Source organism: Triticum aestivum, chromosome 2A (genome assembly GCF_018294505.1).
Source record: "Triticum aestivum cultivar Chinese Spring chromosome 2A, IWGSC CS RefSeq v2.1, whole genome shotgun sequence".
Lineage (NCBI taxonomy): Eukaryota > Viridiplantae > Streptophyta > Magnoliopsida > Poales > Poaceae > Triticum > Triticum aestivum.
Genome location: NC_057797.1, coordinates 413,252,645 through 413,266,297, shown reverse-complemented (window position 1 = coordinate 413,266,297; position 13,653 = coordinate 413,252,645). Strand labels below are relative to the sequence as shown.

Here is a 13,653-nt window from a genome sequence, read left to right as displayed (position 1 = left end):
CGAACTTCTAAAAACATTTAGATCTGTCGTGGATTATGTTCTTATAGTGTTTGCTGCTCAACATTTGCAAATAACATTTAATGGTGCAATGGCTAGTGCGTGTGGGTACTAAATGGGAGGTTTGGAGTTCGATTCTCCAGCCGCCCTCTGTTTTTTGCGTTTAGTGGTGCAATGGCTAGCGCACGCGTGTAGCTGCTCCTTCGTGGGCCGGCCCAAACGAAGCACCCCATGTGCGAAGCCCCTCCAGTCTGCCGCAGAATGCGCCTAATTTTTGGCTGCTCCTCAATAAGGCCCAGGTTGGCCCACGCAGGACAGTCGGACAGAATTCAGCCCAATTACTAAAAAGCAAATTAATAGCGGGGTTCACTTACTAAAAAGCACATGAATAGTACCACCTCGGATAATATGAACGAAAAAACTGAAAGCGGAAATTTACGGGAAGAAGCGTATTGTGACGGTGAACCCACGGAGTCAATCTGTGCTTTATTATTAGGGATAGATTAGGGATAGACTAGCACAAATGCCCGTGCGTTGCAACGTGGTAATAAAGACATAGACATTATTCTATTGGCAAACTTGATGACAAGTATGAATTTCGTACAAATTTTACTAAAACATCTTTAGCTAAATAGAAAATGCATATAACACCGACATCTTAATCTTCGATCAAAAACACGAAGGTAACAAAACTCTTATAACTGTGGATAAAACTACAATATATCAGCCTACTTTAAATTGAACTGCATCAATTTCTGCACCCTCATTAATCCAAAAAGATTGAGATGGTTACATTAGTCGCCTTCCGATATAAATTCAGTCAATTGCTTGGTATCATCTATACAGAAGGAGAAAAAGTAATCAATCATTTTCTTACATCTATATGTCATATTGGTAAGCCTTAATTTCGAAAATGAACACACACACACATACGCTTAAATTTATGAAAAAACATATCTTCTGTTCTGAGCAATCATTGATAATCTACACTGGAATTAGTTAATGCCAGATTTGCAAGTGGCCTAAAAAATGGCCTATGTCTCATGCGTATTGTTGCTCAAGTGACCAACGCACAAATTCTTTACTTCCGCCGAATTAGCAAGGCACATCTGATATTACTCGAGCATAGGTTCAACAATATTGTTTATTTAATTTAATGTTTATCATGATATGCACCCATTTTCCGCCAAGCCCCCATCTGCTCCTATATAGTCTATTGAAATCTGAATCCTATGAAATGCAAAGTGCCGCTCCTTGTGCAGGGGATAGCCTCACATGGTCCTGCATGTAGAATTGAATCTATCTACACATATGTTGACATTTACCCTTGACTTTTTTCCCTTTAATTCCTTGCCTTGTGCGCTCGAACGGAATTTATGTTTCAAACTTCCTGCTCATAATAGCGCAATCAAAATTTATTTCTTCTTTTGGTTTCTTTCCTTTCGTGCTCATATCCTGGGACCCAACTTCTAATCACCGTAAGTAGAACAATATTCTTCCGTAAGTAGAACAATATTCTTCCGCGATCTCAACATAAATTCAATTGCAACAGAATCAGAACCGACGCATCAAAGGATAGATCAAACAATTCCATGGTAAAGTTATTTGGAGCGAGTGTTTTTTCAGTGGAATAAGTGTTTCATCTGGAGTGGAATTTTGAGATGCCTGCATGTTGTACTATTTTCTGATGTATTATATCATATTCTTAGAAGCTAAATGCAGTTTGAATATAAGACAAACACCATGAAGCTACCTATCATTATGCTTTGCTTTCTCTACCTGCAGCTTTGTTTTCACCTCAGATCCGTAAGGAGGAGCGCAGACAGAGAATTGTACAGAGGGAAAAAGATTTTGAGACACACTTGGCTTATCACCAGACAATCCATCGAAGTATTAGCACAGAATGTGGAACTACAAATCATCATCTCCACTCCACCGGTAGTTCAAAATCTCTCGGGACTTTTAACCTGACACAACATATGCTAGTATACCTATACATGTATCAGTTGCAATTTTAGCTAGCTAGGAGCAGAGGTAATTAGGAAGCAAAGCTTGTTATTGCTACCTGGAACTAAGGCCAGATGAGAACCACCGCAACAGCTGTTCCAATTTTGTTTTCTCTGTTCAGAGAACAACACTATCTGAAGGAATTGCTGACAGTTCCAGCGCTTCGTTCAACAGACCAACCACACAACATGGGTGTCTACAATCACAATAAGGCAACAATATCTAAACTGACGTACTTCGCAACAATATCTTTACCTCTGAACTCCATATTAGAAGGTACACAGAGAAACAAGGGACAGAAAAATAACTCAAAACAGGGGTCAAGGGGATACATACCTCTGCTGTAGCCGACGCAGGCGACATTGGATAGCTCGACGACTGTTCTTCTACCTTTGGCGAACTCGACGCTTCTTCTACCTCCGGCGAACTCGGCGCTTCTTCCTGCAGCGAACTCGGTGTCGACATTGGATGCTTCGTCCAAAATTGACCTGATGGAGATTCGAGCCGAGGACCCTCCCTTCTTATAGAAGCCAACAACAATCCGAGTCGGCAGCTCCATTGATTTGCGTTGGACAAGGACACGGACTGCAATCCATCCAAATCGATTTGTGTTGGACAAGGAGACTGCAATTCCATCCAAATCATACACGGGAGCAGATGCAGAGGTTGAGAAGGTTACGTCGGGGGAGGCGGGAGAGGACTGGCTGTGGCGGACAGGTCAAAGTGGAGCATGCTCGCCGCCGGCGCTGGCCGACGGCGTACCCAAACTGAGTTGTGCCCCCTTCGCAGCGCCAACGAGGTCCGGCGCCCTTCTCGCGCGCAAGAACGGCAACCGCCTTCTTCGCGAAATTCCTGAGCACGACACCGCACAGGGACAGGTGCCGGCACCGGAGCAGCAGAAAGCAGGCGACCCACGGCGATGGCGCAGGGGGGCTGCAGCAGCTGGTCCAGCGCGGCCACAAGCTCATCACCAAAACTCTTCTCCGCCTGCCGCGCCGCACCTGAACATCTTCTCGGCCATCTTCTCCTGCTCCGTCGCGCCGCCCCTTCTGCTCCGTCGCGCCGCCTCTTCTGCCACAGCTCCGCCCTTCACTTGTCTGCTGAGCGGTTGGATAAAACGTACTTTTTTTAACGAAACATAGAGACGTAGCGGTTAGAATGGAGAGACGGGCCAAGGCCCAACTGGATCGCAGCCCAGCTAAACGAGAACATACCGGTCAATCGAGTTGCAGAGACAAAATTTAGTACCACCTCGAATATGTTATAAAATTCAAAATGAAAGCATAAAATCACGGAAAAAAGCGCATTGTGATGGTGAACCCACGGAGTCAACCCGTGCTTTATTATTAGGGAGAGATACTAGCACAAATGCCTGTGCGTTGCAACGGGAGAAAACATGCATACTATTTTTATGTTCACCATCTCCCCTTATGTCTCCAATTTATTCGGGCCTTTCTCCCATTCGAGAGTACAGTTTCTTCGTTTCCCAAATAATTTAGATCCGTGCACCAGTCTCTGCTTATCAATTCACAAGAGGACTTGTTAATACGTCAACCAATGTCATATATAAATTTATGTAGTTAAGAAAGTAAGATAGGGCTATTTAACAGGTGAACAAAATATGAAGGTTTATTAGCTTGCTTCAATGCTGCCCTGCCCCGCCCGCTCCTTGAGCCAGAGGGAGTGGCTGAAGCGTGGCATGGTCTCCAACCCATCCCATACGGGTGTGAAGGCTAATACTATATTCTTGCAATGATGATGTAGACACGTATTTAGGATTCTCGGCATTGAAATTCTTGGGGGTCTTAGATCCGGCAACCTTGGAAGCGTTGACGTTCCATGACGCCCTTTCTCTTGCTCTTGATCTTTGTCTACCACATGTGATCATAGCATCAGAGTGCAAGGTTGTGGTCAATGACACCAAGGAAGGCACGGGTGGGTAGTATGCAAGCATTATTAAGGAGATTAAAGCGGCATCAAGATAATTCGCAAGATGCTCCTTATGAGCGTCTTTGAGAGACTGAGTCGGCACATCATCTAAAGATTGACGAAATCGTCACATAAACCTTCATAGACAACGAGAACTTCTCCTGCCACTAAATACACATTGCCGAAAGGCATGAAATAAACCTAAGAAAATGCGAATACAAGTGCCAAGTCTAGAACTTGTACCCTTGTGAGCTGGAGTATTGTTTTCCTCCTAACCATCCAACCACAGGTTGGTTCGCAGAGCATATATATTCTAATGCATGCAGATTAAATATGTGCCCTTAGGATCCTCGTGCTCATTAGATAGCATTGTCGACTTTCTTTTTTACCGTTAACCTGTGCGAACAAAGACCAGTTGCCATGAATTAGGATTGGCCGGCTCCATTTAAACTCAATATACTCAATATTTTTTAGGCTATCAAGATAATCGTCATACTTTTGCATCTTAATTTTCTAGAGCAACTCATTGTACCGTCCAAGATGTAACGATATAAACATCTAGACTTAACCTATGCAAAGATGCATCTTAGGTACTATTGTTTTTATCTCGGCCTCTTTGATAGTTATGCCATCTAAGTCATTTTAGAAGCATATATCCAGTTGTTTACCTCTAAGGGAAAAAATGTGTGTGCCTTTAAGTATTCCTTTTATCCAATCCTAACTTCCACATAAAAAGTATAAAATCATTAACGTGAGAGCTGGCTAAATTGGCATACTCTAGCAATCGTTGCACCTCTCATAATATTTCTTTTTCACGGAAAATCTAGCGTAACAAAATAAAATGAAAAAGAAAGCATCCCAAAAATATAGTTCATAAATACCAGAAATCAGTTGAACATGTTATTGATCATGCAAACCTCACGCACAATGCTTACAAAACACTCAATCTAGTAGCAATAAACAGCAGCCATGAAACTCTTATAATTAATGCCAGCAGTCAGTATCTCTTCTGTAGCATTAGTAGCACCACCAAACAAGCACCGACAACACAACCCAAAACAAAGATATTTTTATCTTGAAAAATCTCCCCTCTCTTTCTTTCCCCCACCTTGTATGATAGCAAGCGACCGCAACACCGCAACTTCAGAAAATATAATAATCAAGCCGCAGGTAGTAGCATCATAGTGTAGTCTCTCATCCAAATTGTAGAGAACGAGCGGTCAATAATTTCATCTTTCATTCAGCCCCATTGCCACGGACACCTCGTTCCCTACACCCTCAGCTCTGTTGCCTGTGCAATCCCGCATCAGGGTCAAACACGAGCGCTCCTCCGGTTCTCTGACCTGCCTGTTAGCTCATCTTCCCCTGATCTCCCTTGGCGTGACCTCTCACAGCCCAGCCATGTCCTTCGACTTCCTCTCCCTGCAGCGCCGCCTCCCCTGACGACTTTTTCTCCCGCGTCGACCTCGTCTGCCTCTGCATCTTCGCTGAAGTAGGGGCTTGTGGAGCAGTCAGATCGGCAACACGGATAAGAAGCAGCGGCCCTCGCTAACCAAGACACTGTTTGGGATGCCCTGGAGGAGAGTGCGCTCCCATTCCCCAGCCGCTGGGATGTGCCGCGGAACACCCAATGCTGGAGAGCGTTCTCCCATCTCCCAGTCGGCGTGCACTGCGGCAAGTCGACGTGGTCGGATGACTGGAGCGGAGTTATCTCGATCTTTTTCTGGTTGAGGAAATCAAGGGGAAATCGATCATACGACTTATCAGCATCATCGATTCTTCATATTGAACGGGGTGATCGCAGCACCACACGGCATCGGCGGCGTCGATCCGGCGGTGTGGAACGGAGCAGCGGCACAATAGGGGATCTTGGGACGGTAGCAACTTGACCCACGGAAGCTCCTGGCAGCACGAGTGGAGGTCCGTGGCAAGCCTTCTTGTCTGCTTCTCATCCGCCTCTCAAATTGATATTTATTGAAGGGGTTGGGAAGGCAACTGGGAGGTGTAGTTTGACTCCAACTCAGGTCCGTAGGGAGGGGAAATTTTGCCCGTGGGTTAGTAGATATATAGATTACCAGAAAATATAGAAGGACTCTTTTGCCAAAATATGTGACGGTGAACCCACGGAATCAATCCGTGCTTTATTATCAGGGAGAGATCATAGTAGCCGGAAACGGGGAACGGTAGGCCGTCCCTCGATCCCGATTCGTTGACCCGGAATCGGATTCGGGAGCGAGGTCGGATTCAGTACGATTCGATGAAGATTCGGCATCCCCGCAGCCTGCTCCTCGATTCAGGTTCGAGAATCCAACAGACGCGAGGCATAATTTACTCACGCCGTCGTTTCTTTTCTCAAGGACTCCTCGTTCTTCCTCAAGTCCATTAGTTGCAAGGGATCCATTAACAGCAAGGAATTCTGACCGTCAGGGAGTCTTCGTTCTTCAGGAACTGCGTTCCTCGACCCATGGTACCGTACCGGGTTCATCGTACCCAAACGGATTGGCTCACGTCCCCGCTATAAAAAAACCATTCGAGAGATGTATACCCTCTTTGTACCCTATTGTTTTCAGCCACCGAACCTCGTTGTACCCTTTTTTTTCAGCCACCATATCGAAAACATGGCAACTATGGGAGATATATTATATATATATAGGGAGAGACTATTATAGTAATTTAAAAACATTAAAACTTACAAAAATTAATAGAATATAAACCGTAATTCGGATGAAAATATTGTATATATGAAAATTACTAGAGAAATAAGACGAATCCAAATATGTCATCCACATACCTGCCACATGCCTCTAACACTGCAAACATGGACCCTTCCCCTATGTTTCATCTGTTTGAAAACTGCCTAAAGCCAGGAAAACATTCCCAGATGTTTTCTCGCTCCGTCTGTAACATGTAGCACTGCGATACGTCACCCCTAGCACAACATATTGCCATGTATTGCTTTGTGATGCTATTGATTGCTCTGTTATTTATTGTGTTCCGCCTCCGTTACTTATTCTCTGGTAGACCCCGAGACCGCTGTTGATCCGGTGATAGACTACTTCACCGCCGAGGGTTTGTATCTGTCTGCAGAGCTTCCAGGCAAGCAAACCCCCCTGATCATTTCGATATCGCTCATTTCCATTCTCTCTTATGCTTGCATTAGAACCACTACTGCTTTTGTATGATCCTATTCTGATGCATAGCCTGATTTTGTAACCTGCAATTGTTACCTTACCTGCTTATCCTGAACTGCTTAGTATAGGTTGGTCAGTGATCCACCAGTGACCCCTCACCTTGTCCCAGTTGCCCCTGCTTTATGTTCAATGACTTGATCAACATGATCGATGTCCAGAGCCCGACACATCACATCACACCCCCTTAGTTGTGTGACACTATAGGGTTACTATCGAGTATCGAGGGTGATACCTCGTATAGCACTTTTGATGAGATCTTTGTAGTGTAGTTAATCGGTCGTGGTCTACGGAGGGTGATTCCTTCTTCACCACTCCCGATAACGACCCTTTCGCGCAACACATCAAGAGTGAAACCTCGAGGGTGATTCCTCTAAGTTCACCTTGATGGTTATATTGAGTGGGAATCCATCAAGGGTGATTCCTCGGGTTTCCCCCTTGATGTTATGGACACACGGTTACTTTGACTTTACCACAGGACCATGTTAAAGACGGGTCGGCCCCGAGGGGCACCCGTGAGTTTTACTGTTACTATAGAACTGGAGGGACAGGCGGTACCACCCCGGTAGAGGTGGACCTGAGTTCGTGACAGTCTCTTGCGAGTCGGGTTGACCATGAGGGTACCACGAGTTGATGTGCAGTTGGGTTGACCTGGAGGGTACCCGCGAGATCTCTACGTGGAACGGCCAGGCATTCCGGTCCCTTGCCGTAAGTCCACGAGACGGGGCGACGGGGTCACATGATCGTGAGTCTCTGCTCTTTACCGCGCGCTCCCAAGACACCAACAATTTGGGTATTTGATCTGAGTTGGCCACTGACCTATACGCACTAACCACCACAAGGGAACATATATGGGCACTCGGCGTCGTATGTATCAGCCGAAGCTCTTCAAAAGTCACCGACTGAGCGGCGCGCGCCCGGGTGGCCTGCGTAAGCACCTGCCTTATATAGGGAGGTTGCCAGGACGACATAGGCCACCCACTCAATGTGCAACAGTGCAAAGGGCGATGGGCCCAAGATCCCTGCATGCTTAGGATGTAGACTGATGTGCTGGCCTCTCTGTTGAGCCTAGATAGGGCTACGACGTGTTGATCTTCCGAGGCCGGGCATGACACAGGAAAGTGTGTCCGGCCAGAGTGATCGAGCGTGTTGGGTAATGTGGTGCATCCATGCAGGGAAGTTAATCTATTCGAATAGCTGTGTCCATGGTAACAGGACGACTTAGAGTTGTATCCTGATCTTTAAAACTAGAATTGGATGCTGAGGCATGAAATGGATATGTGGCTCCGAGATTGCCTTCTGCCGGGAGTCGAGGAAGAATCTCTAGGCGTGGTTACTACAACATACTATTACTTTATATTATGCTAATCTACACTCTTCTAATGCCGCAAGATGCTAGTCTTTGATAGGCTAGGCTTTCCCTTCTCTTCTGGTAAACTGCAGTCCAGTCCACAGATACAACCCTTTCCTTTGATATTGATGCATACTTAGCTTAGATCTGATGTAAGTCTTGTGAGTACTTTGGATGAGTATTCGCGGTTGCTTTGCTACCTCTTTTCCCCTATACCCGATTGTTGCGATCAGATGGCGAAGTCCATGAGTCAGATGCCACCACCGATGACTACTACTACCCCGACGGAGCCTACTACTATGTGGAGACCGCTGGTGACCAGGAGTAGTTAGGAGGCTCCCAGGTAGGAGGCCTTGCCTTTTCGATCGTAGATACTTTTGTGCTAGCCTTCTTAAAGCAAACTTGTTTAACTTATGTCTGTACTCAGATATTGTTGCTTCCACTGACTCATTTGTATTCGAGCTGATGTATTTGAGCCCTCGAGGCCCCCGGCTTGTAATATAAAGCCTGCATGAATTTATTTGGGTTTAGAGTTGTGTTGTGATATCTTCTCGTGAGTCCCCGATCTTGATCGTACACATTTTTGTGTGTGATTAGTGTATGATTGAATCGGGGGCGTCACACCTCCAGTCTGGTGGTGGTGTGTTGGAGATGTCGTCCTTGGCATAGGTGCTCGCTTCCCCCAATGAAAGTCATGCTCGACTTCGGTCTGGGCTGATGGCGAATGATGCTCTCGGGTGTGATTTTTCTTGTTGGAGGCGCCATCGAGGGGGTCCGACACCTCCTTGATCCATGTTTTTCTTTGGAGCCAAGTCTGGTGATGGAGCATTTAGTTGGTGGTGGTGCAGTGGATCTGGAGCAGTAATTGTTAGGATGAGCGTGGAGTCATTAGTGGTGCTTCTATTTGGAGCCGGTTGTTTGGTTGGCTGTGAGAGCAACAGGAGAACCCTTCACATACAAGTAGCGTCGGGTGAGCTATGTCAACTAGTCTCGTGGAATCGGAGCGGCATAGGTTTTCCCTTTTTCGTACTTATCGTTCCTCTTCGGTGTCATTGAGGCTTGTGGATATGCTCGTGGCAGTCCAGTACAATGTGACAGTTGTTGGTATGCACTCTGGTAGCAGCAAAGGCGCTCAAGTGTGCAACCGGGTGTGTTGTGGGGTTTCGCCTTCCAACGTTTTTGTATGTATTGTGGTGCTTTAGATCTAGTCCAGCTAGGCAATGCTATGGTTTTTGCCTGGTTTTCCATAATAAACTGAGCATCCTTGTTTTCCTTTCTTCTTTTTGGCACTCACCTTTATGCGATGCATTCCGCCTTTGAGGATGTCCTTATAATACCTTCTTCGGATCAATGAATTTGACAACTCTTCTGCCAACGTTCCCAAAATATATAGGGTGACCTAATTTATAAAAACAATTAGACCGAAACACCATAACAACAACAAAAGAAAAGAAAGAAAACAACTGCCAACGAATAACCAAAGAAGACCCAACAACTCCTAGCATTGTTGTACTTTTACTTTTGCGTTCTTTGTAGCGAATGTTTAGAGTCCTACGATGGTTGATAAAGGTATCTCTGACATTGAATCCACATCAGACACCATATCAGTCCGTAAATCGGTGAGACCAGTCCGCGGAAGTGATGTGGGAGCCCGCCATTCAACCATGTACGCATATATTTCAAATGAGATTTTAACAATGGATGAATGTCGTCAAACACGACGGAATTTAGCAAAGTTTGGACATAATTGACATAAAACAGATGATATTTCGTCTGTTTAACTAAATCATCCAGCAACATTCAAAGTAATTATAAAAAATAGCATAGTTCATCCATGAATAACATGTAAATATCTCTAGTACAACAATAGTGACGGTGTAACACACCGGGGATTTGTTCTTCACAGGGAGCCCGGCAACATGCCTACCAAGGGGCCGACAAGGTCCACCATGTTTCTTCTAACAGCCACGAGGAGCCTGGAGCAACATATATACACCAACAGATCATCTTAGTACGCAAGCCATCCTTGTAGCGAGCTAGATCGAATCTCCCTCCTGTAAAACCCTAGCCCTCACTGTGCATATAAGGTGGAGGCTACGGGGCTCTCATTCTCATCTACTCTCGTAGACTAGACTCTTGGTAGCACTTGTAATCCCTCACATGAGGCATACCCACCATGAATAATAACAACAAGCGGGATGTAGGGTGTTACTCCTCACTAAAGGCCTGAACCGAGATAAAACCCATGTGCGACCTCTGATCTAGTACTTTTGGGCATGTTAGCAACCCTACCAAGGGTACTGACCGGATTATGCACTGCCAGTTGGTGCATCAGGCACGGCCGTGTCAGCTGGAGACCGATCCCAGATCAGATCTCTTTCGGCTCCCAACTGCCTACCATCGGGAGAGAGAGAGAGAGAGAGAGAGAGAGCTTAATTTCGTCTCTTTCGCCTTCACTGCAAATGGTACGGGCCGGGTCGACGTTAACCCATCGGCCCACCATGTCCACACGATCTATGTCGGTGCTATGGCCTTCGTCGTCAACAGCCACGACGGCCTCCATATGTGCGGCCCGCCGATCCACCAGATCACATCGGTGACTTCATCGACCCTAGTGGCAACTTCGCCACCAACCTCTGGCTCATAGGGCTTGTTTGGGCACCAAAACGCTGGAGCCACGTACCAGCAGGTGATCCACACATGCCTGCATAACCAGATCAGTTGAGAAATTGAAAATTGGTCAGATCTGTGGGACTACACGACACCCTCACCTCGGCCTCTGACTCGGAGGGTGACGATCCAGAACCAATAACCCTGGCACCTGAGGCCAAGGCCTTAGCGTCGTGGGCGAGGCGCTGTGGTGACCTCGTAGGGGTCCACCAGCCTGCCTAGCCACATACTTCGTCGGCATGGTCTGGGACAACTACTACGTCAACTACAACCTACAAGACCGCATCATCAACGATTTTGTCTTTGACTGCATCGTCGACACTGCCGACCTTATCTCGCTCTCCAATGAGGTGAGCAGCGAAGCCGACATAGGCCTTGTTTGGATACTCTAACTCAGCCAGAGGTTAGAGTTAGATTCTAACTCTAAACTAACCTTGAACTAACTCTAACCAAAGAGGTGTTTGGATGGGAGGGTTAGATGGAGCGCGGATACGGTGAGGCGCCTTCACGGGCGGTGTGAGAGGGAGGGAGGGAGAGGACGAGAAGCTGAGGAAGTGGGAAGGGATCTGCTGGAGGGAGAGCGAGTGAAAAAAGTGTTTTTTAGTGGTCTCGAGAAGAACTAACCCAAATAATCACCTCTTGGGTGGGTTGGTTTTTTTGGATGGGTTAGATGCATCTAACCCAAACTAACCCTCCTGTTTGAATATTTTTGGGTTAGTTGAGTCCAAACTAACCCAAACTAACTCTAACCTATGGATCCAAACATGGCCATAATCTCCATCTCGGACACGAAGGTCGAGGAGCCCCTCCCGCCACCAGTAATGAAGACCGGGAACACACGGCCAACCTCAACACCACATCAACGGAGGAGATCAAAGACAACCATCCCGCCTTCGCAATAGCGTCGGATGAGGAGGAAGCCCCACAGGCCATCGCCCTCAAGCAACTCATGATGATGGCACAGACAAGCACATCATCAGGGCCAGCAACCCGGATAGCGGCAAGCACTAGTGAGACCATGACGACAGCCGTGGGGCTTGCAGCCTTGCAGCTCCCGGTCTCCGGTCCAATAGTCGTCACAACATCAACGCCGCTCACACCCCCTCTCGACGCTCCCAGCCTCTAGGCCACCTAGCTATTAATTTTGACATTGTCGTGCGTTTGTAAGCTTTGATTTGAGCGAATGAATGCTTGTTTCCTATCATCTTTGCACCTATTCTTTTAGGATGCTCGCTTCTCTCCTTGCAGGGTGGCGAGGATGACAGAGAGGTCTTGTGTATGGAGTCTTGTAATCTACAGTTTCTACTCCATGAGGAGCGTGCTAGGAATGAAATCGTGCAGAGACCGTTTGATGAATCCCAGGGTGGCCGCGCGGTTTTCTTATCGTCCTTATTGCGAATGTTAATTATTTAAACAAGATTAAATTAAATTTTGCTTGTATTGCTTGGTGTTATATAGTCTTGACAACGATTTGAAACTTTTATAATTAAGTAAATATTTAAATTGAGAGGCATGAAAATATCTTCCCAAATATCCATTTTTGATATGTAATTGGGTTTTATTTAGAGTTTAGTATTTAAAATAAATCCAACTCAAAACGTAAATCAAATGAGAGAAGGCAATATGACCCCTCCAATAGAAAGAGAATTGGGAAGTATTTTAAATATAATTTTGTTATTCAATGTAATTTTGAAGAAAAAATAGGGAATAGTTATAAGGCCCGAAATAAAATTTATCAAAATTTATGTCTATTTTATTTCATATTTGAGCTGGAAACAATGTTCACTATACTCTATATTTGTAGTAATATTTTAGTGTGTGTTCCTAGTATTTTAGGAGATTGTTTGGTATTTTATTTAGCCAAATTACTTCCTGATGAGCTGTTTATTAAAGCCGGAGTTTACTATTCCAGTAGGCTGCACAGTATACAGGTCCAGTACAACCCAATTCTTGTTCCGCGCTCGGTGCGCTGAATCAGCGCAGCACAGTAGTCCAAGCCCATTAAACCGACCACTGTATGCGTTTTTTTTCGAGTATTTTGGGCCATCACATGGACCTAGAGTCTAGACAGCACCTTTACCTTCTTGTACGAGTCTTTTACGACAGCAACTGATCAACAAGCGCTTCTCCGGAAGCCTCCTAACGATCACTTAGGGGTGGACTAAAAGCACGCCAAGTGGCGCGCTCTCTGTCGCCGTCACATGTTGTGTTTTGGATCTATTTTTTTTTCATTTTTCACACACGTTTTCAGCATTTTAGATGTTTCTCTGGGGTTTTTCGGTTTTTTGTTTTTTCACCGGCCTTTCTTAGCTTTTGGAGATTTTTTTTTATTTTTCATGAAAAAACGCATTTTTTCTTCCATGAGAGACACGGTTTTACTTCCGCAAAGAGCATGGATTTGCTTTCACGAGAGGCACGGCCGTGCCTCTCGGAAATGAAAAAATACGTGTTTTATTTTTTTCCTTTCACAAGATGCACAATTTTGCTTCCGTGAGTGCCTCTCGGTCACGG

At 45.7% G+C, this 13,653-nt stretch overlaps 1 protein-coding gene across 1 annotated transcript; it reads right to left on the bottom strand.

Annotated features, from left to right (window-relative positions):
- Window positions 1–545: 545 nt before the first annotated feature.
- On the bottom strand, window positions 546–11,383 carry LOC123191695 (uncharacterized). The gene is made up of 6 exons (XM_044604339.1): window positions 11,244–11,383; window positions 11,107–11,176; window positions 5,277–5,656; window positions 2,684–3,126; window positions 2,341–2,589; window positions 546–835 (listed from the first exon to the last, which is right to left on the bottom strand). The coding sequence occupies exons 1-6, from the start codon at window positions 11,381–11,383 to the stop codon at window positions 792–794; spliced, it is 1,326 nt and encodes a 441-aa protein (XP_044460274.1). The 3' UTR covers window positions 546–791.
- Window positions 11,384–13,653: the final 2,270 nt, after the last annotated feature.